The sequence below is a fragment of the Rhinatrema bivittatum genome, chromosome 11 (assembly GCF_901001135.1).
Source record: "Rhinatrema bivittatum chromosome 11, aRhiBiv1.1, whole genome shotgun sequence".
NCBI classification, from domain to species: domain Eukaryota; kingdom Metazoa; phylum Chordata; class Amphibia; order Gymnophiona; family Rhinatrematidae; genus Rhinatrema; species Rhinatrema bivittatum.
Genome location: NC_042625.1, coordinates 45,174,951 through 45,202,287, shown reverse-complemented (window position 1 = coordinate 45,202,287; position 27,337 = coordinate 45,174,951). Strand labels below are relative to the sequence as shown.

Sequence of the window (27,337 nt, the reverse complement as noted above, 5' to 3'; positions counted from 1 at the left end):
CCCCGGCTTCCTGAACACTGAGCATTCTACCTGGGGGGGGGGGGGGGGGGGGGAAGCTGACGTCTCTAGACACGAGGAACCCTTAACGCCTACTGTAGCAAGGGCCATGGTGAGAGAAGGGTCATGTGGACAGCTTCTGGTCGCCTTAAGGCACATCCTACAGAAATAACACAGATCATACTATGCCTAGTAACACAGAGTCAACCAAAGAAAAAAAAACAAAAAAACACAACACTGCTTAGGAGGTTGGCACCTTCCTGTTTTACTGGAACAGCCTTGATGATTTTTGCCAAATTATTATCATGAGCAAGGAACACTGAAAAATCACCCCAAGATCAATGCACACCCTCCTTACAAGACAGAAAGAAAAACTGGGAGTTGGGCGTTTTGATGTTTTTCCCCCCATTTTACAGTATTTTTGGCAGAAAAACAAGCACCAAAAAAAGAAGTGAATCTGCACATGTCTAAAACGCATGAGCAGTAGCGCCGATCATCAAGGCTGGCACTGAAGCCTTGACGACTGGCACTACTGCTGTCAAGTTTCAAGCTTGTGCTGATGCAAGCTCTGTGTGTGTCTCCGGTACCATGTTTGTATTATAAGACTTTTGTCCTGAACGTTGGTATATTAAAAGTATGTAAATAAATAAATAACGAAATATGCACGTTATGTACATCACTTACGCCGGTGCATTAAGTGATTAGCAAATTTTAATAATAAAGTGTCCAACAGATGTGCAGCGGGTTTGGTGACAGCAGTATGCCCTACACGATCACCGTTAACATTAAAAAGATTCTTCGGCACGAGACTCAAATAAAGACACCCCTTTATTTAGGAGTATTATTTCACACTGAGGAAATGAAAAGAAACTTCAGTTCAAGGCCCCCACCACACAGAAATATCAAACATGTTCTGCATTCAAGAAAAACTTCCATGTGCCATCTAGTACTTGTTTAGCTATTATTTGCACCGGGTTACTGAGACCAGCAGTGCTGCTGCCAGACTAATAGCACTAGGACAGAGACATTTTCCAGAACACAACATAGATAGAATCACAACATGGGTCAGACATTACCCACTGCCCCAATTACCTTTTCATACAGATGCAGTAATGCTGTGATAATAACAGGGGGGGGGGGATGTGTATAAAGGCCAGTGTGAAATGAAACTGGTTGTGTGTTGCTTTGCCCCATCCTCAAACAGAAAAAAAAAAAATGATTACAAGTAAGTACCATGACCACAGGTGTTTCCCACCACCAAGAGCATCATCTGAAACTAGATCAGCATTCCTGCAGAGGACACCAGCCTACTCCATTTGTAAATAAACAAAGGGCAACATCCCAACAGCTGAGAAGCAGAAATACCTGCAAAATGTTCACAAACTTAACAGCAGCTATTAAATGTCTTTCCAGTGTAACAAAGTTTGCATTATGTAGGTTAGGTAGGATTACTTAAAAACAAACATTTTCAATAGTTTGAAGTCTGGCTACAGTAGACCAGGAAACATCCCGGCCAGATAACCCATCCTGTATGCCTTCAATGTCCTCACAGGCCCATGTGTCAACATCAAGTCTTACAACTAAAGCCATGAATGTTTAAAAAAAACAAACAAAAATCACAATTTTATCTTTTTTTTCCTGATATCAGTACAATATTCAACTGTCAAATAAATGCACTGTTTATGAGCCCCTGGGGGATCTCTGCCATTTAAATGCCAGCATTAAAAATAGATAAAGATTGTATTAGTTATTTAAAATTTTGTTTTAAAGTTAATTAACTGGAACCCAAGAAAAATAAATGCAAGTCTAGCCTCCAGAAGGATTTCCCCTCTCTGTCAAAACATATAGTACCACACCTTGCTCAGCTCCTCCAAAACCAATACAAAAATAATCATTATTAGTACATTAAAAAAATCTGATTCCTACCTCTAAGGCTTCCAAGGAATTGAAACTAGCTATAGCAAATCCATCAATTAAATCCTCTTCCTGGGAGCTGGATTCTCGTCTCCTGCGCCTGGGAGGTCTGGCACTTCTGGCTGAAGCAGCAGGATTTTTAGAATTTGTGCAGTTTTGGTTTGCATTTTCCTTCCCAGGGCTTCCTTCCCTCTCGGAAGCGGAGGAAGGGCTGTGATTTCTGGTATCCCTGGCTGAAGCTTCCCTTCTCCTCACCCTGTCCCTCTGGGACCTTGATCTCCTGCTCTGCCTTATTTTCACATCCATTTCCAAATCCTTTAAAAATCCACCCTTCTAGGGTGGGGGAGGCGTGGAAAAGCCCTCTGATCCAGGAAATTTATAAATCCACAGAAAATTCCACAAAATGACCTTGACTTGAATCCCAAAATAATGTTATAAAAAGCAAAATCAAGAAATTAAAAACCACCTTTCTGAAAAAAAAATGTAAAAAGGAATAATCCAGAGGAAACCGACCCTTTAAAATAATCCACAAAACCGAACTGCACGATTCCAAAGAGGAAATATCGGGAGGGGGTTTGTCTCCCCAAGGTAGCGAATTCCAAGAAAATATCACTTGCTTTGCAACTTTGTTGCAATGAAGAGAGCCAATTTTCCCAAATGCATGGCTTCGAAGCCCACCTCGGCGGGTTCAAACCCCCGGCTGCATCCTGGCTCCGAGGCACATCCCTGGCATGTTTGCAGATTAAAATCCCGGGGAGGGGTGGGGGGAGAAGGGAAGGGGGTCCACCCTCAGATATTTGTAAGTTTCATCAGGGAGAAGCTTGTCAATCTCCCCACCAGCAGAGAGCAGAGGCACTAGACGCTTCCCAGTCTGCTCCCTTCAGGCTTCTTTGCCATGACTGGGGAAGCCCAGCCGCCTCCTCCCGCAGCCCCGATCCTCGGCCCAGCTTTCCTCCGGTGCCCGATCCTCCGTCCGAGCCTGAAAGGGCAGAAAAACGGCGGGGTTAGAGGCGTGATCGGAGCTCTTAAAGAGCCGGAGCAGGAGGAGAGGAGAGGGTGGGGGCGGGGGAGGGGGGGGGCAGCCGCTCGCTGTCTGAATCGTACAGTGCAGCAAAGCCCAAAGCAGATAACAACTGACGTACTTCCGCCAGCCTGTAATTACCAGAGGAAGTGAGCCACTTTATTAAAGAGTTTGCATTTGGCTCGCTCCCTCCTGCTCCAGTGCATCGGACCAGAAGGGAGCGGAGAAGGGGATGCATCCTGCCCAGGGATCCCCCCTGAAAGCAGCAGCATACTGGAGTATATATATATCAACTCTGCTTTCACGTTAACATTTATTTTTTTTTACTTTCATTTTAATTTTTATCTGAGATGCACGAGTACGTGTCATTTTTTTTTAAATTTTATTTTCATTTTAAGTGGACTCTCCCTTCACTTAATAAACGAAGGACAAGCTTAATGGAGCAAGTTAGGATTTCAAGGGTTTGGGGTTTTTGGGTTACTTTTTGTTTAGGGGACATTGTCTCTTTCGGATACTTTGGTGGCACTGGAGTCCTGTGCTTTCGGCTATCCCAGAACAGGGAAGGGGGGGGGGGGGGCATAACAAAAAGGAGGAAGCTATTGTAAAATATATATACAAAATAATCAAATACAAATAAAGCAAGCACCCTAAAATTAATAAGAGCTGTACAGGTGACAGTCTGAAAGCTAGGACTGTAGAAATGCTTCCAGAAGGTGGGATGAGGTAGCGCTAACAGAAGGGAGTGCGATGAGGTAAGAGAGAGTTTTGTTAAAGTCTGTGGGCAAATATGTGGAGCTGAAAGGATTTTCTTTAGAATGTGAATATAAAACAGAGGAACACAAGAAGCCCCTTGCCGGATCAGACCCAAGAGTCTATTCAGCCCAGTAGTCTGTCTGACTGTGGTGGCCAATCTGGATAATTAGGGAATGCTAACACGTCCCAAAGAGTAGATCCATTTCTTGTTACCCACTCCCAGAAATAAGCTGTGACTTTCCCCAGCTATACCTGGCTAATAAGTGAATCAGAAAACAGGTACCCTTTTTCAGTATATCAGCAGCCTGGGACAAGTGTGCAAGATCAGTAAAAGTAAGGCATGTGTACGGTAATTACTGTACATCTAAATATAAATGATTTCTTTGAGTCTAGGGATTATGGTACCTATAACAAGATTCACTCACACACACACACATGCTTCACTGCGCTCTACTTAGGCAGCAGCCGCTCTAGGATAAGAACATGTCATACTGGGTCAGACCAAGGGTCCATCAAGCCCAGCATCCTATTTCCAACAGTGGCCAATCCAGGCCATAAGAACTTGGCAAGTACCCAAAAACTAAGTCTATTTCATGCTAGATAGAGGCAGGGCCTTAAGATTCCAAGAAAAAAAAATTAATAGAACTCAGAACTAGGTAGCCAGGTTAATTTGCTATTTATTTTCAGTTAAAATACACAGGTTAGGCTGATGGTTATGTGAAATCACTGAAGATGGACGGGTGCACTGCTGCAGTGAGAAAGCAGAGTTGCTTACCTGTAACAGGTGTTCTCCGAGGACGGTATGATGTTAATCCTCATACATGGAGGACATCATCAGATGGAACCCAATGCATGCCCTATACCACGTGTCCACGCGGGGTCCCTCTCCAGTCTTGTAACAGAATTATAATTAAAAAAAAAAAAAAAATAGAAGGAACCCAACTCCACAAGGTGGCAGGCTGGTTTGGTGAGGATTAACATCCTCCTGTCCTTGGAGAACACCTATTACAGGTAAGCAACTCTGCTTTCTCCAAGGACAAGCAGGATGGTAATCCTCACACATGGGTGAATCCCTAGCTACAGGCTGCTCCCCAACACAAAAGGGGACTAACAGACACCTAACTAGGTGCCAACGGGCAAAAAACAGTGCTGTTGGTAATAGAGGTGGAGACAGCCTGAACCCAAACAACAGGCCCTAGACAGGAGAGTTGGGTTCTACACCTCAAACAGGTTCCGAAGAATAGATGAGCCAAACGTACTGTCGCATCGGCCATGCGTGGGATGTGATTGTGTGAAGAGAACTCCACATCGCAGCCTTGCAGATCTCCTCCATGGGAACTGCTTGCAAGTGGGCCACCAATGCTGCCATGGCTCTGACAGAAAGAGCCTTGACATGACCCCCAAGATGCCTGGGCATAACAGAAGGAGATGCAATTTGTTAGTCAATTGGATATTGTCTGGCAATGGCAATGCCTAACCTATTCTTGTCAAATAAAAAAATTGCGTGGACTGTCTATGGGCTTCTGTCTGCTCCAGGTAGAAGGCTAAGGCTCGTTTGCAGTCCAAACTGTGCAGTGCATGCTCACCTTTGTGCAAATGGGGCTTGGGAAAGAATATTGGTAGAATGATTGATTGTAAGATGGAAATCCGTCACCATCTTAGGTAGGAACTTAGGGTGCATATGCAAGACCACCTTGTCATGGTAAAACTTAGTATAAGGTGGTTAAGTCACTAAGGCCTGGAGCTTACTGACCCTGCGCACTGAAGTGATCGCCACCAAAAATATGACCTTCCAGGTCAGGTACTTCAGGTCACAGGTGCGCAGCTGAGCTAACACCATGTTGAGGTCCCAAGACACAGCAGGAGGCTTTAGGGGAGGCTTCAACTGAAGCAGGCCCCAAATGAAGCATACAACTGTAGGCTGTACAGAGATGGGTGTACCATCTACATCTTGGGAGTATGCGCCAATTGCACTAAGATGAACTCTAACGGAGTATTTGTTTTAAGCCAGCTTCCGATGTGTGGAGAAGGTAATCAGTTTTTGTGGGGCAGGAAAATGGATCTAGGGTCTTCTGCTCACACCACAGGGAAACCTCCTCCACTTCAGTCCATAAGACTTTCTAGTGGAAGGCTTTCTAGAAGCTACCAAGACCTGAGACACATCCTCTGAGAGATCAAGTGGTTGCAGAATTAACCTCTCTACATCCAGGCTGTGAGCGACAGGGCCTGGAGGTTGGAATGCTGCAACCTGCCTTGATCTTACATAGAAACATAGAAATGACGGCAGAAAAAGACCAAACGGCCCATCTAGTCTGCTCAGCAAGCTCCCACACTTATTTTCCCATACTTATCTGTTTCACTGACCACCAAGTTCAGGGCCCTTGTTGGTAACTGTTTAGAAAAATATTTCAAATTTTGAATCAAATCTTGAGTGATGAGATCTGGGGAAGTCCCACCTAAGGTGGTCTCCGGATAGACAACTCCCATAGGAGTGGAAACTAGACCTGTCTTGGCCAGTGAAGGGCTATGAGGATCACAGATTCCCTGTCCTCACGAAGCTTCAAGAAAGTCTTCGCCACTAAGGGAATCACAGGATACGTATACAGAAGACCCTTGCCTCAATGATGGATAAGGGCATTGGCAGCCGAGGCTGGTTTGCCTTCTGGCCTGTACAGGGAGCAGAACCGAGGCACCTTCCTGTTGCAGGAGGACATGAACAGATCTTCGTCCGGGCTCCCCCAGAGGCGAAATATCCGATTTGCTACCCTTTGATTCAGGGACCACTCATGGGATATGAAGACTCAGCCTGTCCGCTACCACGTTCTCTCTCCTGGCCAGGTACATGGCCCTGAACACATCCCGTGGGACAGGGCCCATGACCAGATTTGGACCGATTCCTGACACAGAAGGTACAATCTCGTGCCTCCCAGTTTGTTGACATATAAAGTAGCTGCTTGGTTGTCGGTGTGGATCAAGACAACTTTGTTGGACAGCTGATCTCTGCTCGCCTGAAGCTCCAGGAAGTTGGTTTGACAAGAGCATTCCTGAGCGGAACACAGACCCTGGGTACTGAGCCCATCTACATGAGCTCTCCACCCCAGGATGGATGCGTTCATAGGACAATTTGGGTAAGGGGACTTCAAAACGAGATCCCCCGTTCCAGATTTGAAAGTACCCGCCAGCAGGACAATGAGTCCAGGAGAGATGGGTTGATTCAAATGCAATCCTAGAGGCTCTGAATGGCCAGGCGCCACTGTGACCTCATGGTCCACTGGGTTCTGCACATGTGCAAATGTGTTAAGGGAGTAACATGGACGGTTGTGGTCATGTAGTCCAATAACCTCAGTATGTGCAAAACTGACACCTGCTGGCTTTGTTGAATCTTTGCCTCGATGGTCGTAAATATGCCTGCCCTTTGGCAAGGCAGGAAGGCCTTGGTCTGAGCTGTGTCTAGCAGGGTTCCTATGAAGTCCAATTGAAGTGACGGATGAGATGAGACTTTGGGTAGTTGAGAAAGAACCCTAGTGACTCCATCCCCAAATGGTCAAACACAAGGACCTGGTGGCCCCTGCCTGAGACATGCTCTTGACCAGCCAATTGTCCAGATATGGGAAAACATGCCACCATGGCTGGGCATTTTGTAAAGATCCATGGGGCTGAAGCAAACCCAAACAGCAACACCTGGTACTGGAAGTGCTGTTTTCCCCATAACAAATCGGAGATACTTCCTGTGACCATGGAAGATCTCGATATGCGTGTATGCATCCTTTAGACTGAGGGAGCATAGCCAGTCCCCTTTTTGCAAAAGAGGGATCAAGATGCACAGCGAAACAATCTTGAACTTTTCTTTTTTTTAGAAACTTGTTCAAGGCCCTTAGGTCTAGGATGGGATGGAGTCCTCCTGTTCTCTTTGGAATCAGGAAGTACATGGAGTAGAATCCCCACCCTCTTTTCCCTGGTGGTACAAACTTCACTGCTCTGGCTGTTAAGAGGAAGGAAAGCTCCACTACTAGCACCTCCTATGCGCTACCGGTCCCCAAAACTGGCAGGGAAGGCAATTTGGAGGGACACCCAATGGTTCAATTGGTACACCTAACAAACAATGGACAGAACCCACTGGTCCAAGGTTATATTGGGCCACCAGCTCGTAAAGAACCACAGCCTTTCCCCGACTGGCGGGTCCATTGTCCCGGGAACAGGCAACTGGCTTACCTTCCCTATGACCCAGTCAAAACCACATCCCCGGAGTTGACTGAGCAGCCGATTGGGGTTTGGGGGCTCTCTGCTGCCTGGGCCTGCTGCGGGAGCCCTGATGGTGTTGATGGGAGCGAGGAGGCAGAGGATAGTACGTCCTTTGGCGAAAGAAAGACTTGCTTGGCCCCAGTCTCAACAGCCTCCTAGGTGTCATAGTGGATAACACATTGAAATCGTCGGTACAGTGTGCTGCGGCAGTCAAAAAAGCAAACAGAATGTTGGGAATTATTAGAAAGGGAATGGTGAATAAAATGGAAAATGTCATAATGCCTCTGTATCGCTCCATGGTGAGACCGCACCTTGAATATTGTGTACAATTCTGGTCGCCGCATCTCAAAAAAGATATAATTGCGATGGAGAAGGTACAGAGAAGGGTTACCAAAATGATAAGGGGAATGGAACAACTCCCCTATGAGGAAAGACTAAAGAGGTTAGGACTTTTCAGCTTGGAGAAGAGACGACTGAGGGGGGATATGATAGAGGTGTTTAAAATCATGAGAGGTCTAGAACGGGTAGATGTGAATCGGTTATTTACTCTTTCGGATAGTAGAAAGACTAGGGGGCACTCCATGAAGTTAGCATGGGGCACATTTAAAACTAATCGTCGAAAGTTCTTTTTTACTCAACGCACAATTAAACTCTGGAATTTGTTGCCAGAGGATGTAGTTAGTGCAGTTAGTATAGCTGTGTTTAAAAAAGGATTGGATAGGTTCTTGGAGGAGAAGTCCATTACCTGCTATTAAGTTCACTTAGAGAATAGCCACTGCCATTAGCAATGGTTACATGGAATAGACTTAGTTTTTGGGTACTTGCCAGGTTCTTATGGCCTGGATTGGCCACTGTTGGAAACAGGATGCTGGGCTTGATGGACCCTTGGTCTGACCCAGTATGGCATTTTCTTATGTTCTTATGAGGAAGACGTGTCCAGAGTACTGGCATAGAGTCGTTGGAAGACCTTGTGGTGGGCCCAAAGTTGGGCCACAGCATCCCTCACCCTATTCCAAAGAGATTATCCCCAGTACATGGCACGTCAGCGAATCATTTCTGTACCTCTGGATGGAGATCCAAGGCCCACAGCCATGCCATTCTGCGGGTGCCAATTCCCGCTGCAGAGACTCTCGATACCATTTTGAAAACATTGTAGGTCGCCGGACCTCACGTTTTCCATACTCCGGGCCCTTATACACCAGCAACATGAGGGTGTCCTGCTGCTGTTGAGGCACCTACTCAGCCACATCCTGCACCTGCTTCCAGATGTCCCACGAGTTCTGGCTCATGTAGGGCTGGTAGGCAGCAATGTGGGCAATAAGCAATGTGCTTTGAAAAAATTCCTCCCAAAAGCATCCATCTCTCTATGGTCCTTCCCTGAGGGCGCCAAGGAATAAGTCTGAGAGTGCTTGGTCCTCTTGAGGGTGGATTCAACCTCCACCAACTGGTAAGGCAGCTGATGCTTATCGAATCCGGCAGCCTTCTGTCTGTCTTCTTACTGATGGGAGGCACTGTAAAGAGGTGTTCCCATATCCTCAGCAGCAGCTCCTTAAAGATCTCATGTACCGGGACCGCCACGATCTCCTTAGGAAGCTTCACGAACTGGAGGATCCCAAGCATTTTGTACCTGGCATCCTCCTCCATCAACAACTGGAACGGAATAGCTTCCGCCATCTGACGGCAAGTTCCTTCAGTTCTCTGGAGGAGAAGAGTCTGAAGGAAGACCCTCGGAGCCATCTGAGGAGGACTCTGAAACATCATCCCCCCAGGGATCATAGGGTTCCTTATCCTAACTGAAAACGACAGGCGATAGGTCCCTAGGTGCTCGGCCTATGTCCAGAGATGCAGGCACTGGTAGAACTGGTCAGGGAGTGGCAGGTCTCGGCGTCTCCCCCAGCCTCTGTGGATTTTCCTCCTCAGAGGAACTAGTGATGACCACTGAATCAGTAGGAGGAGGCCTAGGTGTCCCGCTGGGCAACCCTGCTGTCCTGGGAACCAGCACCAACTGGGTCGGTATTGAACAAGTGATCACACTGAGCTTCTCCAGAAGCACTACAAGGATGGGCGGCACAGAGTCCAGTGCCATTGGTGTCACAGGACCGAAACCCTGCAGTGCCCAGACCACCACTATCTGAACTCGACACTCCAGCTCCTCCTCGAACGTTGCCAATGCCAAGACCGACTGGGAGGAAGGAGGAGTAGCCAGATCTTCCTTGGACCTTCAAGGTGGATCAGTGACTGGCATCAGGACCAGTGGAGACCGTTGTGGACCTTCAGCACCAATGGAGGTGTGGCACTCCTTGCCACGGTGTCACATCAGGGGTATCGCAGCAAAAGCCAGTGCATCCCCATGCCCGGCACTGTGCCTTAACAGAGACCGGTGTCGATGCTTCTTCAGCTTCCCTCAATACTAGGCCTGGTCCTTACCCAGTGCCTAGGCCAAAAACAAGGAACCAGATGTCCTCAGCCTGGAGGTGAATGATGATGGTCCTGTCTGCCGGTGACATCAATGAAATGGACAGTCTTGCCGATTTCGATGGCTCGGTATCCATCAGTGCAGCTCCTTGGTCCTTTGATGCCGATGGTTTGAACTTCTTTGACCTGAAGTGTTGCTCCATCTTGTCGAGTCAAAGTTGACGTCCCTTCAGGGTCACTGGGTGCATAAGCGGCAACCCCGGATGTCATGCGATGCCCCTAAGCAGAGGACACATGTCTCATGTGGATCTATAATGGACATGGTCCTCTGGCACCAGGGCCATCGCCGAAAACCAGACATGGCCTTGACAGATGAAACAAAAGGGTACTATGGAAGACGATGGCGGCGGGGCGGCAATGGCCGGCATGCAATCAATCGACCTTATTAGGAAACTTACCCGTATCACCAAAAACACTGACTAGGAGACACTACTGGAATGCACCAAGAGGGAACCGGCGATGGGACAACGAGAAAAACCCTGTGAAAAATGCACGAGAAATGAAGTTTTCCACAAGGCCAAAAAACAGCCAAAGTGAGCTCACGCACACCGCAGTGCTTACAGCTCCACACAAAAAAAGAGACTGGAGAGGGACCTTGTGTGAATGCATGGTGTAAGGTGTACTGGGCATGCTCAGTGTGCCTAGTCAAAGTTCTAGAAACTTTGAATATGTTTTCCGCATCGAGGCTCCATCTGATGATTTCACCCATGTGTGAGGACTACCATCCTGTTTGTCCTCACAGAAGTTTTCCTTTTATTTATACACTGAGAAACAGTCCTGTAGAGTCGGCAGCTTCCAAACTGGTTAGCATGTGAGGCAAAAGGGCCAGTGAACAGCTACCACGGGGGTGGGGACAACTCTTGCTTCAGGTCATCGCATCACCTTAGTTTAGAACATCTGGACTCTCATACAGGTGAACGTGTCCATTTTATCATCAGCGCACTCTATAACACAAACACAAAATCCAGTTCTGGCCAGGACTGAGCCACCAGCTCTTATACTGATTAATGAGAACAGTAAGCTACACTATACCTAGTGCCACAAGAGGAAAAAAACTACATAAAAAGAAAAGCAAAATACAGCAGGGAGAGTATACCGAAGCTCACCTGTTTCAAATAATTTGCAGTAAATACTTCTAATAGGAAATCACTGAACTCATATGTTTAAAATGTGCAGGAGGAGAAAGATACCCAAGGGAAGTTGCTGGACAAAACAGAGCCCGGGGTAAGGGCTGCTTTCTGCACCTCCCTTTCCTTTCAGGTTCATGTGTTCACCAACTGCTCAGAAGGGCAGCGTGGTGCCTTCCCTCCCTTCTGGTTTAGCAGGCAGGGCAGCTACCCTTCTTGCTCTCCCGGTGTGACAGGCCTGTTAGAATATTCTAATGAAAGCTTTCCATTTATTTTAATTGTTGGCTCTTTAAATGCGTGAACACTGAGGCACTCTGTGTATGAAACACATCAGAGCCAATTTAGTTTAGATTTTTTTTTTTTTAAAAGGGGAGAGTGTCATTTAGTTGTTAGCACTGTATAGTACTGAATCATATAAAATGTAGGAATGCTTACCTAAATGTCTGTGCCAGACCATAGGCGCTGCTACTGGAAGGGTGCCCTAGTGCAAACTATCGCTGTCACTGGAAGCAACACGGCCTCGCCAGAATCACTGGCAGGGCCTTAAGAGGAAGAGGAGTGCTGCAGCCTCTCTGGAATCACTGGCAGAGCTGCTCTGAGAAGGAGGAAGAGCACCGCAGCACTGCAGTAATCACAGGTGTGCCACAGCTGAAGTGCAATATTGTAAGCACAGTAAGATGGGTCCTTGCCAGAACATTGCGTAGTTCCCAAGGATGAATGAGATCTCAGCTTCAACCTGGTCCAGAGCTGCAGACAGTCTCCTTACTGTGTTCCAGACTGGAGAATGGGCCTGCCCATCACCGCATCAGCAGCTGCTTGCTGGTCGAGACAGTAATGGGAAGTGAAAGTGTGGAGCGAGGACCATGTGGCAGCCTTGCATGTGTCCATGTTTGGAACCTCACATAGATGGGATACTGATGCTGCCATCGCTCTTACTTGATGTGCCTTTGGCAGACTGGCCAGAGTCTCTGATCTTTTACTGTAACAGTACTAAATGCATTGTGAAATCCAAGTTGAAGGGTTGATGGAAATGAACAGCTGTGATGCTCTAGCCTCAGAGGGCATTCTACATTTATAGTAGGCCAAGGCTCATTTGCAGTCCAGTGTGTGGAGCCGCCTCTCTCCCCCTCATTTTTGTGTGGCTTCGGGAAAGTCAGCAGGGTGATAGTTTGGTTTATGTGGAAAATGGAGACCACCTTGGACAAGAATGAAGGGTGAGTCCGTAAGGTCACTTTGTCGTGATGAAATTCCAGGTATGGCGAGTAGTGAACCAGCGCCTGTAGCTCACTGACTTCTTGCAGAGGTCAGGGCAACCAAGAAAATAACTTTCCAAGAGAGATATCTCATGTGAGTAGTCTCCAGAAGTTCGAAGGGCAGAAGCGTTAGCTGCTCCAGAACTAGGTTTAGATCCCACGAGACTGGGGGCTTGTGCACCGGTGGTCGCAGTTGCAGAATGCCTTTCATGAAGCTGGAGACCAGGAGATGACTGGATATAGGTAGGCCATTGGGGGGGATGATGATAGGCAGCAATCGCACTACATGAACCCTCACCGAAGCCGTCGCCAGTCCCGCCTGATAAAGGGAGTGGAGATATCCAAAAGTTGTTCTGGTGAGCAGGAGAAGGGGTCTATGCCCTTGATATCACACCATGCCACATTTCTCAATCATTTGCCCTGATAGTTACACCTGGTGGAGAATTTTCTGGAAGATAACAGCACGTCTTGGACTTCTGAAGGCAAACTCAGGTGATTTAATACTGTCCTTTCAACCTCCACGCTGTGAGATGCAGCGAGGAGTGCATCAGGTGAAGCAGGGTGCCCCCATCCTACGACAGTAGATCTGCAATGTGTCCTACGGGAATGGGTGATTCGACGGAGAAACACACAAAATAGGCTTACCACAGTTGTCTGGCCCAAGCAGGAGTGATCAGGTTGAGGTCAGCGATGTCCACCATACACTTTGTTAATCCAGATTAACAACTTCTGAATGGTTCTCAAAATGAGTGGAATCGGAGGATAAATGTAGAGAAGCCCCGCCACCCATGATATGAGAAACACATCCAGCGCTAGACATTTCTGGTAAACTGAACAGAATGTCTGCAGCTTCCTGTTGTCCTCCGTAACAAAAAGATCTATGCATGGGAAGCCCCAGGTTTGGAAGAGAGACTCCACTAGGTCTTGGCGAAGTTCCCACTCGTGCGAATGGAAAATCCTGCTCAACCTATCCGCTGTGGAGTTCTTCACTCTGGGTAGGTAGGTTGCTTGAAGGCTGATGGAGCACTCCTCTGCCCACTCTAGGATGTGCACCGCTTCCCTGCACAACATCCAGGACCCGGATCCTCCTCCTTTGCTTATGTAGAACATCGTAACCTGATTGTCCATGTGGACCATGATGGTTCTCCCTCGTAGGAATCTCTTGAACGTGTGCACTGCATTTCCAATCGCCCAGAGGTCCAGGAGATTTATCTGCTGGAAACTCTCCCAGCAGGACCAGAGTCCTTGTGACGCATGTGATGCAAATGGGCTCCCCAGCCTTTGCTCAAGGTGTCCGTTGTGAGGATCAGCTGATGAACTGGTGGGCGAAGTGGGGCCCCAACGGATAGAGCTGAGGGGCATAGCCACCAGTCCAGGTCTGTTATCATACTTGGGGTCAGACATAGTCTCCGTGACAGCAGGTGTAAGTACTGTGTCCATTGAGACTTGAGCCCCCATTGTAGGTGACGTATGTGCAAACATGTACAGTAGATGGCTGCTGCCATGTGACCCAGAAGGGTCAAGTGCTGGCGGGTCGAAGTGTGCGTAGAGTCTTTCAGCTGTATGGCCAGGGTGAGCAGCATGTGGGCCCTGTCCACTGGAAGGAAGGTTCTTCCTTAAGCTGTATTGATGCAGGCACTGATGAACTGCAGATTCTGAGTTGGTTGGAGCTGGATTTCTCGTAGTTGATTATTAATCCAAGCCCTTCCAGGCACTGAATCGTAGTCCATAGGTTGCTCTGAAGGGTGGTTGGTGTTGATGCCACAAGCAACCAGTTGTCGAGGTATTCCCTGCTTCCTGAGGTGGGCCACTGCTACCGCTAAGCATTTGGTGAAGACTCTCAGGGCAGACAAGAGACCAAAGGGGAGTACCCTGTACTGATAGTGGCGACTGTTTACCTGAAAGCACAGGTACCGCTAAGAGGAATGGTGCATAGGAATTTGGGAGTAAGCATCCTTGAGGTCCAGCAAGCAAATCCAATCATTGGGCTGTAGGAAAGGAAGGATGGACTTGAGGGATGTATTCTTGAATTTCTCTTTCTCGAGGAACTTGTCGAGAGCTCTTAGGTCCAAGATCGGGCGGAGTCCTCCCAATTTTTTGGGAATGAGGAAGTACTGGGACTAGAATCCCTGATTCTGCTGCGAGCTGAAGCAGTGTAGAGACTTCCTCTTGCAGCAAGCAAAGGTTCCCCTGAGTTGGACCGATGTGGGCTCACCCAGTGGGGAAGTCAGCAAGGTCTTGAAATGGAGGGAATAGCCTTCATTGACAATGGAGAGAACCCAACGGTCAGAGGTGATAGCTTCCGAAGAATGGTAGAAATGGGAAATCCTCCCCCTAAACGTAGCGGTAAAAGCATTCTGGTGTCCCTAAAAACCCTGCTGGGGTTTTGTGCTGCTGTTAGTCAGCGGCAGTCGTTGTTGTCTTTGGTTCCTGTGCCTGCCTCGGGTCTGTTGCAGCTTTGGCGGTTGAGGCCATGCTGGAGGGTAAGCAGGCGAGCGGTATGCAGAATATGGCCTATATGGCCATCTCTGGAATTAGGCCTTTCTGTAGTTCAGATAGTACTTTGTCACCGATTGCTCCTCCAGGAACGCCAGTGACAACACCGCAATGTTTTGTTCCTTTAACTGTGCCACCGTCTCACAGAGCTTGTCCCCAAAGAGGTTGTCTGGTAGACAGGGGAGGTCTGCCAACTTTTCGTGAACATCTTCACAGATGGCCCTGCCCTAAGCCACACCATTCGACGAGCGGCTATGCCTCCTGCTGTGGTATGAGCTGATGTCTCAAAGGCCTCGTAGATGGTATGTAGCAAATGCCTTAGATCTTCCTCTAGGTCGTGTAACTGTTGTGGCAGGGCCTCTTCCAGTGAAGCAGCAGCAGCAACGAAAGACTTGAGCAACCAAAGACACTCAGAGATACTGGGTGATATAAAATTGATGCTGTAGATTTTGACGTTCAGCATCCCCGCCTGGAACGCCCTTCTGCCGAAATCACCAACCAGGTACATCGAGTCGCACCATGGAGAAGTACTGGAAAGTAGGTGTGATTTTTTTGGCCATCTTCATGGTCAATTCAACCACCACGGACACATGTGGAAACTGGACTGTGCTGTAGAATGGAGATTGCCTCATCCTGAACTTAAAGTCCGTCTTGTTAGAGATCGCCAGCCCCGAGAACAGAAATTCCCAAGCCCTTGTCATGACCACATCTAGAACAGCGTGTGAAGGCAAGGCAGTTGACTCGGCCGATGTTTCAAAGATCTTTAGAATTCCCAAGATCTCTGCATGGGGGTCTGGTATTTTTCATGTTTCGATATTCAATTTGGAGCCCACCTTTTCCACAAACTTTGAATAGAAGAGTTCCTCTGGCAGGGAAGCAGGCTCAGGCTGCCCTTCCGGAGGGTTTGATGGGTACCCTTGTCGAGGAACCAGGTGAAATGGGGGAAGAGAGGGAGTGTCCCGGAGCTGGACTGCTGGACCCCAGTGGTCGGGACTTATGTCCTCTCGCAGAGGCAAAGTTGGCCCGCCATGGGTGGGAGGAGTCCTCTTGTGGAAGAGGGCGAGACTTGTCGCTCCCTTGATCCTCTACAGAGGCGAGGAACTGGGTGAGGATCTTAGAAATCTGTGAATTTGCTTGAGATACCAAGGTCCCTTTCCCCCGCACCGGTGACGAATCCTCTGCCAGCGGGTTCCTTGGTGGCAGCGCTGCCAAAAGGATGTCCAAATCAGGACCTCGGAGTTGGACCTTTACCTGTTCCGATGAATCAGCTCGTCTATGACGCTTTCGGAGTGGGTCCTGCAGACGTGGTGCTGATCTTTTGTGCCTGGAGACCAAAGATAAGTCTGAGTACACTCAGTTTGAGGAGCGAGAGAAGCTCATGAACACCAAGACTGACAATTGTTCCTCGTCTGAGAAGACCAGATCCAAGTCAGGGAGGATGGCCCCTTGTGGATCTCATCAGGGCTGGATCCTGGGATGATTTCGGATTCCTGTGATGCATGGGTGTTTTTTGCGTCGAGCTGCGTGGTGCAGCATGGGCTTGCGTCGACGTTCTTGCTGATCAGTCGAGTTCAGTAGAGACCGTCATTTTACTATGACGGTGCGTCGAAGCGTCGAGCTCCAAATCCTCCTTGCGCTTCGATTTCGATGTATGCGCTGACTGAGCTTGAGGCGTATGCTGCTTCATACCCATCGTCACACTGGGGCGGCATAAAGCATCGAGCGGGTGCATTGGTGGTTCCGCACCGGACGACTCAGAGCACCGTGGCGGATGCGTCGATGCATCTTCTGACGCCTTCTGCGCTGGCTGAAAGTGCTGAGAGTCGGGGGGGGGGTTCCCCCCTTGGCTCCACCGGTTCTCCGGTGGTCCCACGGAGGAGGTCCTCTGACATTTTGGGGCGGTCCAGATCGGGCCTCGGGGTTCCTATGCCCCCAGCTCCGAGCTGGGGGCATAGGACCCTGAATTACCTTCGGGATTTTGGCGAAACATTGGCACTGGGCGCAGCGGGACATGCAGCCGCAGTCCCGGCAGGCCGCCTGGTCGTAATCCAGGCCGAGGCACAAGTAACAATGGTTGTGCTCATCCATTGCCGACATTATTTTGCCGCACTGGCAGAATTTAAAGCCAGGTGGCCGCGGCAGCATGATCACGATCTCTTTTTTATTTCTTCATTAAAAAAATCGATTCGCTGAGGAGAGAACGAAGCTCCGCTTGCAGCACGGAAGAAAAAGACTGAAGGTTGGCACCGTGTGGGAAAGGACGCACAGCCGTACACAGAGCAAAGCTCTGTAAGCTTGGTTAAGCTCCACTGAGCCATCCCAAAAGGACGTCCCCAGACAGCATGGCTAATTCAGCCTGCTTATCTGCAGGAAAATTCTGTTTTCTCCTGGCTTTCTGAGGGCCAAGCCCATGCCCATGCCCATGGTGCTGTACAGTAGGCCTGATGTGATATGGGTTCCAAGTGTCTGTTTTGCTTTTTTGCAGGGTCTTCTGGTTGGCACCAAAGCTTTGCATGTAAATATACATATTGTAAGTAAAATTTTACCTCAGAAGACTATACTTTGAATATCCTTTTTCACATAAAATCTATTATAAATGCATAACTTTTAATGGTATGTAGGAAGGGTGTGTCAGGGTACAAGGCTTAAGGTTTGCTTTGGGCACAAAACACCCATGCACCAGCCTTTGGCGTCGTTGTGCAAACATTTAACAGAGTCTCCCTACTCTGGTGTCATGTGTCCTGTAAAAGGTGAGGGTGCAATTTTTCACTTGGCCATAGGCGCGGTTGCCTAGCTATGGCTCTGGTCTGTGCCTTTTAAACAAATCTGGAAGGAAGAAATACAAAGCATTAATACAAAAAATAAATGTATGAAAATTGTGCTGAAATGGTGTTTCAAATCTACCTGTGTTTAATGTTGCAAAACTTCTTTTAAGACACTGAAGAAGTGTTCCTGTCAACAATAAAATTGTTTTACCTTAGCCGTAATTTTGTGACTTTAAAAATTAAGTTCTCTTATCAGATATCAACTTGATTATTTGGCATTTTACATCTTAGCCCATCCCGCAACCTCTGGGAGTCTCATTGACAGGATAGGATTACCCCTATTTTAAGTAAGCCTGTAGAAGGGTAGGATTGAGGGGGGAAAAAGTCAGGGTCCCCCTCCCCTGCTCCCCATCTTATATAAAAGCTTAGTGGCACAGGAGACAAAACAGTCATATCAAATTTTAAATCCCTGGTACCCTGAGCAATTGTCTCCTGTGATTTAATGTTTCTCTGCACTAGGGTGGCAGGAAGAAGTCAACAGCTACCCATTGGGATTTGTTTATTTATTTCAAGTTTCTTCCAGTCCATTAATTCAAAGATTTTATTGTAAGCAGAGTACAAATAAACAACATAAATCCATTAAAATAAACAAGAGGACAAAAGTATCAAACAATCTAAAAACAAAAATAGGAAATAAATAAAACAAAATCAATGATTCCAGCCCATGTCCCCTTAGAAATTCAATTTTACCTGACAATCTCATTAGACAATGAAACTAGTACAAGCTGTTAACTTAAAACAATACAGACTATATTTCAGAGTTAAAAGCCTGGAGAAAAAATAATGTTGCACGCTAGATAATCAGCCTCTTCCCTGATCACCACTGGAAAGGCATTTGGATTTAATTACTCATGTTCCTAAATCCAAGCTCAAGGCAAATTACAAATCAGATAGTTTGCTGCCCCAGAGGCCTTACAAGTTCATAATTGAGGCAATGGAGGGTGAAATGACTTGCCCAAGGTCACAAGGAGCATTAGTGAGATGTGAACCCTAGCTTTCCTGGTTCTCAGGCTGCTGCTCTGACCACGTGGCTGCTGCTCCACCAGCTTGCCATTTCAGCTGCCTGTAAAGTGCTCCAGAAAGAAATCTTCCCCTTCTCCATCCAAATGTTCAAAGTGACCATGATCTTGGGATCAAGTGGATCAAGTGCTGAACCCTAGAAAAAGATCTGCTGCTGGTGGACAGACTTGTGAACTTTACGGTGCCTTCCTTCCCTGTATTTCTATTCGTTTCCGTAAGCCTCAGTCAAAGACTGGCAAAAAAAAAAATGTGCAGATACAGGGCAGAAGCAGATTGAGGGGAGAAAAGGAAAATACATGGTTAACATTCATCCAGCAAATGAAAAAAAAAGTCTCTTCAGCTAATCGCACAAGTGGAAGAGCAGGAAAAAGCAGGTTATAGTAGCCAGGTGAAGCTTTCTGTGTTGTGTCTTAATGCTTAATTAAAACGCAGCTTGGAGATAGGGAGAAAGCTGATATGTAAATGAACATTCCAACCTGACCAGATGAAGACAATCAGGCCCGTAACTATTTCTTCTCCCAGAGGGTGGATCACGTAGAAAGAGTAATTTTATAAATGCAATAATAAAATGCAGGATCAGTGGCATGTTCATATTAGGATAACCACATCTTGGGTAACTTGAGGTTCTTGGCTTTCTCGGATGCCTCAGAATGCAATCAGGGCATCTAGTTACCCAACCAGGAATGCATATCTTGTCGCGTCTTTTATTGCACCCGTCAACTGAGCTTGCTTCTGCAGTCCTCCATTTATAAAAGCAAAGAACATTAGATTTAGTTACACAAATATCCTAGAATGCCCCAAAACACTGTCACAAAACCACTGTTTCCACTAAGCAAAAATCAAAATGCAAGCTATCCTAGCGGTGCTCTTAGCTACGCTCAACTGCATTGCTCCCAGCTCCCCTTTCAGCAAGCAGCAAGGGTCATGCAGGAAGAAACCCAGAGCTCATTGCACGGTGTGATCGCAAAGGATGTCGGGATTCTGTCTGAATGAAGGTTATCATAGAAATGTGCAGGCATCCACCTTTACACTCTGTAATCACCAGAATCACAGGCTCACTACCCAAACATGTCTGTCTGTCCCAAATAGCTAGATAAGTGTAAGGTAATTGGGTAGTAATTATTGTGCATTCTGAGATTAGACAGCAACAGGCGCTACCTCAGTAGGTTAGTACTGTTGCAAGTTTTTACAGACGGGGAGAACTGGCAAAAAATATAAGGAATTATGGATGAGAGAGGGTAAGATGGTGGAATTCACACAGCAAAACGAGTAATTCCAGCAATGCCTCATTCTAATGAGGCAGATAAATCTACCTACTAAGCTCTGTCCTGGAATCATCCTGTACTTAGCTCCAACATTAATCTTCTGAAGGGTTTTTCTACGGCACACGTTTGCCACAGAATTAGATCAATAATAATCTGGGCCTTCCTGACCTGCAGTGCATGAAGCCAAGGTCTGCATTTAACTCTTAAAAACATTGCAATAGATTTTATTGGTTCTGCACCACACATTCCCACACAGTTGGGTGGTAACAGCGCCACTGAATTCAAAAGTCTTGACACGTTAAATCCTGACCCTTTCTTCTTAGGTTTCATTAATTATGGGTATGTCACGAAAGGATTTCCACTCACTCCAAAGTATCCCCGCTTTCCTGGGACCGGTACATCAACAAACATTTTAATCCAGATATTCTTTTGTGCAAAACTTGAACAGCCTCTATTAGAAGAGAAATTCTTGCTGTTCATTTGGCAAGAAAAGCTAAATAAATTTAGCTCAAAACATACTCAAACACGCAGGAAAAAAAATATAGCTGCTATAGTCCAAACAGGTGAATACGCCTTCTGAATCTACAGCAAACCTCAGCACCTGCAACCCCCACACTGCTTCATCCTCAGGGGCATCTGCACAATCTGCCACTCTGGCTGATTGGATATATTGCATATCTCTGGTGCAACGAAAATTGGAACATCAGTGCCGGCGCACAAAAACGTGCGTCAGCAAAGAGTGAGGTGCAGCAGCACAGTGCAACACTGTCACAGGGAAGCCCATCACAGGGTGGCTCCCAGTACAGAACCTCTACTGGCATCCCATTTCCTTCCCGCGATATTGTAGGAAGGGAACTCTTGTGCTGGATTAATAGCACTTGGCAACGGGGTTTATTTTAGGCTTACTATTGTTTTACAGTGAATATTCTTCACCAAGTGACTTCCGTTTGCTGCGGAACAAGGGAGGCTTCGACTCGCTCACACGGCACTGATGATGTCCTCCATGTCGCACAAAATAACACCAAAGGGTTTACACAAAGCTGACCACCAACATCCGAGTATAGAGGGAAGAGGCTTGCTGAAGGTTAAGCAGTGAATGGAAAGAAAGAAAGAGGGGATGAACCGATGATGCCCAACTTCACAGCTATATGTACACAGCATTATACTATCCTAGCAGGAACGCCGGCCAACCTGCTGCTAACCTGTTAGCATCGTCCTGAAACTGTCCATCGTGCTGGGCCACTGGTCCTCAATCTCACACCACAGGATCAGCAGGACATAATGCTTGCATCTGAACATTAAAAAGAAGAGAAGTGATGCACCATCAGTCTCTCATTCATGGGCCTCTACCAGCTCTGTTTCTCTTGCTTTCATAAAACAATTTAACAAGGGGGTTCCTGGGTCCCCCCCCCCCCCCCCCAACCAGCATCTGAATGTGGATCTTTGAGATTCACCTGTCCACTGAAGAGAAACAAAAATGGCCCAGTGTCACTGTTTTTAGACAGCAGGAAAGAAAAGTCTAGGAGATCCCTGAGAGCGATACATGTTGGTTCATGTTCATTCCGCAGCCAAGACCTTGACATTCATATGATTAAAGTCTTCCTTCATTTCTTGTCCCTGTGCGACACGCATGTACCAGTGTTATATCATCTGTCATATGGAAGCAGACAGAAGGCTGGGGACACACTGTCCAGTCTCTTTTTTTTTCTTTCTCTTGGGTGTCTCCTGTTTGCAGCAGTGGCACAGTGAGGCGCTCTCCTAACTGTATTGCTCCTGAAGGAAAACCGGTGCCTTAGGAGGCTGTGCACACTTTTTATCAGACCAACTAAAACACTGCTGTAGTGAATGAGCTCTGGAGACCACACAAAGGTCCCCGTGAAGCTTTGAAACCTCCTGCTGTTCCCTAAAAAGGACTTCAGGGCTTGCTTTGCAATTTTTTTTAGTTTTCCAGTTTCAAAAAGCGTCACCAGCCATGCCGAATCTGATGAAATGAGCAGCAAGACAAAGACCCGGGTCACTTCTGCGTGTATCAGCAGTCTGAGTGAAACGTGATGAATGGTCAAGTAGGAGGAGATCCAGAAACATTACAGCCGACAACAGGTATGCAGACCTAGCAGCCCAGAGCCCAAAGGTAAAAACGCCACAGGCCACCCAAGTGGGGTTACCAACTGGCTCTGTATCACCTGGAGAGTCAAGCCCGGTTTTATCCCACTGCATAAAACAACGTCATCCTGTCCAAACATGGAATCAGCTGGTAACAGGAAACAAGTTAATCCTTTCCTGGTTCTCTCTCAGGGCATCCACTACTTGATCTCCTTAAGAAAAGCAGGAACTACACCTCCCTGCATTCAATGGGGTAAAACCAGGTTGTCCCTTATGATACAGAATTGATGGCAAACCCAAATCCTGTACCCTGCAAAAACCCCAAACAGTTAATCCTACACGTCCCCGAGGCCTCTCTCTCTCTCTCTTTCTGCCTTTATACTTCACGTTTAGTTCTGCTATTTTCCCCACAATAAAGGCAGGCATTCACTTCCTGCTTGCTGTGACCCCCCGGTGTGCACCTGCAACTTAACAGCACAGGGCCATCACTCGCTGCAAATCTCTGCTGTCTTGGCAGGCCTGTTTGTTCTTTCACTATTCTGTTTGCTCTCCACTGGACCCAGCACCTATTGCCACTGCTTAACATCTGGAGCTTGGTTCAGACATTCCAAGCTACAGGCAGAGGCTTGGCTGCTGCCGCCGCTTCTGCTTACTTTGTGCTGGGGGAAAGGAACAGCTGCAGTGTGATAGCCGGTCAGTGAGAACGTCACTGCAAAAATTATTTAATTGCAAAGTTTATTTTTATGTATTTATAAAAAATGTATAAGCCACCTTCTGGCCAAAGGTCAGTCAAAGTGGTGTGCAATACATAAAAACATTACATCATATTAAAACAACACAAATCATAAAAATGCAATACTGCATCCATTTCTGTAGCACAGAACCTCCAAATATCCCACTAGCCAGGGAAAAGCCATGTTTTCAGCTGTTTAGGGAAACGTAAATCTTGCTCTAACTTCAACTTCACTGGTAGTTGATTCCAATAAAGTGGCACCACCACAGAGAACATTTGAGCCTCTCTGATGTCTTTAATTGATGAGACCTTAAGTAATGCTCCCTGGCTAGATCTTAATAACTACTTTGAGGTATTCCAACCCATTTCCCTTTAAAGGCCAAAATTAGAATTTTAAATCCAACCCTCGCTTCTATAGGTAGCTAGTGCATCCTCAAAACTAGGTTCCTCCTAGAACAGCCCAAAACTGTTCTTGCAATCGCATTCTGTGTCAGTTGCAGTCCCTGAAATAGGGATTCTCAAAACTGCTCTGAGGACCCCACAGTCAGTCGGGTTTTCAGGATATCCGGTAAGAACGTGCATTTGTTTCTGAGTTAGCGTATAACTCACGGACTTTATAGTACACACGTAAAAATGGACAGAATGCACACAACTCAAGTTATTGGAAGTACACGCATACTATCAAGTCCATGATTTATGTGCATGAATAACAAAATGAATGAAACAAGTGCACCTTCCTAATATGTACAATGAATATGCAAGATAAATTTGCTTATACATATTCACCGTGGAAAGCACAAAAACTCGATTGGCTGAGGGTCCCCAGGACAGGTTTGGGCAGATCTGCTCTGAAGTATCCTTTTAGGGACCCCAGTCATCCACCATTACAATAATCCAAGTGGGACTCTACAAACCAAAGTATCATAGTCTTAAAGCTAACTGTATCTAAGAAAGGTTTTAATTTTCTAACCACTCTTAACTTTCCAAATACTTGTTGTATCACCCTGGAAACGTGGACCTCTCCATTAAATTTCCCATCGAAGTATACCCCCAAATCTCTGATCTTCTCAGTTACGCCAAATCAATAATGTCTGCATATAGATAACCAACTATATCTAATAAGCAAATCAACTATCCCAAAGGCTACAAAAAAAAGTTAAACACCAGCAAAAACTGGAGATTCTTGCTGAACTCCACAATCAAGTTTTTGCATATTTGTAAATTTTCCTTTCATTTACGCCTGATAGGATCTACCATTAAAAAATGATGCCAGCCACTATGACACCATTCCTTGAAGACCAAAATGGTCTCCATGCTATACTGTTTGCGAAAACCACTTTGACAACTATCCAGCAGATTATTTTCCTCCAAATAGGATACAACTGGATTGGTCACAACTTTCTCTATCATTTTTGCTACAAAAGGAATTGATGCAATGGGCTGATAACTACATTCTATCCCATCTAATTCTTTAAAATAGGTGTAATTACAGATTTAGTACCCTACCCTTATCTAACAAATCATTAATCATCTGTCTCAGATATTCACAACCAACATCCGTCAAAGACGTCATCAAATACACTGGACAAGGGTCCAGAATAGAAAAAGTAGCCTTTATACTACTTATATAAGTATAGATAAGTATGAGAGAAAATATGTGTGAAGCTTGCTGGGCAGACTGGATGGGCCATTTGGTCTTCTTCTGCCGTCATTTCTATGTTTCTATGTTTCTATGTTATACTTTGCTTGAGCTCTATTAAACATGAGAGCTCAGAGGCAACCATAACTTGACAGTCCTGCTCAATAAACTGTTCATCATCCTACCTACCACTACTCAAACTCCCAGCATCATCCCTCAGTGATTCAATTCTCGTTTTCAAGATTTTGGAATGAAAAAAACAGTGCAAATGTATCATCATTGGGGCTTAAATTAGAATCAAAAGAATGCATCACCTTTTCTCCCAATAAATTATTTACCACTTGGAAAAGCCATTTTACATTAAAACTTGCCGATCTTATCGGCATAACCTTTTCTTTTCTCTTTTAACACAGCACGGTGATATTGATTTGCCAATTTCCTCCATTTACTTCTAACAACAAGTGAACCATTTTTCCTCCATCTCCTCTCTAGCAATTGTACTTCCTTTTTTCATCTCCCTTAAAATTCTTCTGCATACCAACCCTGCTTCATAGATTTCCAAAGTTGGAGGGCAACATTTCTGTCAAACACAGAACTCCACCTTTCCCAGATCCACTTGCTTTCAGTGTAATCCTTTCACTCAGAGATGGAGCCAGAAGTGCGCATCAGAAGGGGGATGTAGGAATGACAAACGTGTCCCCCCACAGCTCAGTGTTATCCATGCACCTGTTTAAAAAAATATCGGGTTTGTTTTCAAAATCCCAATTTAGTATATCTGCCATTGCTTTTCCTGAAATCTAAACTAGTTTAGCAGAATGAAATCCGGCTGGAAAGGGAAACAGCCCCATCCATGCTACAGCCCCATGGGTCCTTTTTTGTGGCTGCCTCCAAACATGTCCTGAAACCGCATTATTTAAGGGGCACCCCCCTCTAACAAGAGTGCAGACACACTCTAGACATGATTAACAAGTTTTAACCCTCCAAAGCACGTTTAAGAGGCAAGGCTTTGGGAGTCACAGGACAAATATTTTGCCTGCTTTTGAGGAGACTGGGAACAAAAGGAATGGTTGGGGAGGGCCATGCAATCAGCCCACTCATTACGCTCTTAAATCACAGTCATTCTTAATTCATTTCAGCTACTGAGACAGGAGGGGAATTCTTGGCAGTCACAGTAAAATCAAAGGGAATGCTTACTGTAGCCTTTATACACAGTTTTCTTCTTCTAGGAATTTCCTCTTTGCAGAAACCGCCGGGATTCCAGACTGCAGCTGGGTCCCTGAGCTAGGGGGCTGTCCCCTTCGGAGCCGGAACTGGAGGGGGTAGGCTGGTGCAAACCTCACCTGTGATCCACCCCTTCACATGCGGAGAAGAAAATGCTTGTATTCCACCGATTCTGCACTGCCGTCTCTGAAAACAGAAAACACTAGTGCTGTCAGACTCAGTGCCACAGTCTTGTGATAAAAAGTAAACGCACAACCTGTGTATTCAAGGACAATATCGGAAGAGGATGGCCGGTTCTTAGTGGCAAGGTGTGAAAAGAGATGGCCAGAGAGACAGCACAGATGTTTACAGTAATGTAGCATCCTTTCTACAGTGAGATATTTTATGCATCTCAAACTATCATAAGCTATGTCCTAATAACTTTTAGTCAGCTTAATCCAATCCTGGTTGTCTTCTCCTTGCACAGGGGCTTCTCTTAGGAATATCACCACTGCAAGTTCCAGTCTGCAAGGGGGGAGGGGGAGTTGGACTGGATGAGTCTGACGAGCAGGAATGGAACTGATCAATAACTGCATCATAAGGTAACGATAAATTGGTAAGGCATCCATTTGCACAACAAGCACAGCCAAGATTCAAATTATCTCTTTTATCAAGCTAACATGCACATCTGATAAACTGCCTTTCATAAAGAGAAATGCTGCTTTATTCCACTGACAGCAGAAATTTCTACAGACTGAAAGCCAGTTTACAAATTCTATACACTAAGTCCAATAAAAGGTATTACCTGGACCCAGGCGGTAGGCTTTGTTTGACTTAGAGACAGAAAGAAACTTCAGACAGAAGGCTTAGTATCAGAAGGATGGTTATTTATCCTAGGGCTTAGAAAGCCGGCCCGTTGGCCAACATGAATTACTCTTACAAGTGTGCATGTAATCTAGAAAACCACCAAGAGCCTACAGTCTCTCTCCAGTAGCCAGCATAACACCAGCTGAAAGGTGTGCTCTCTTTTACAGACGCATGCAAGGGAAAAATAAATCCACAGCGTTCTGGATAAGAACGATCCGATCTGAATGCTTAGGCTTTCAGGATGCCGTTACTTTCTGAAGCCAAGGACGCCGCCTCTGAGGGCTGGAGTTCAGACCCTGGCTTCAGCCGGGGGTCGCCCTGCAACCATTAGGACTGATGCTCTTCTGGCCAAAGAAGCAGAGAGAGACTGTGGTACTTGCCTCCCGAGCCCCCCCCGTTCCAAAATG

General features: G+C 46.4%; 1 protein-coding gene across 10 annotated transcripts in view; it reads right to left on the bottom strand.

Moving 5' to 3' along the window:
• FBRSL1 (fibrosin like 1) overlaps nucleotides 1-26,177 on the bottom strand; it is a 694,486-nt gene extending 668,309 nt beyond the window's left edge. For 7 of the 10 annotated variants that reach the window (XM_029619447.1, XM_029619455.1, XM_029619450.1 and 4 more), the window contains exon 1: nucleotides 1,924-3,008. In XM_029619447.1, coding sequence (XP_029475307.1) covers nucleotides 1,924-2,217 — 294 coding nt within the window. In that variant the 5' untranslated portion in view covers nucleotides 2,218-3,008. Of the gene's footprint in view, nucleotides 1-1,923; nucleotides 3,009-26,057 lie in introns of those variants that run through there. The other 3 variants (XM_029619454.1, XM_029619456.1, XM_029619457.1) reach the window with 2 other exon arrangements.
• Between the last annotated feature and the right edge of the window lie 1,160 nt (nucleotides 26,178-27,337).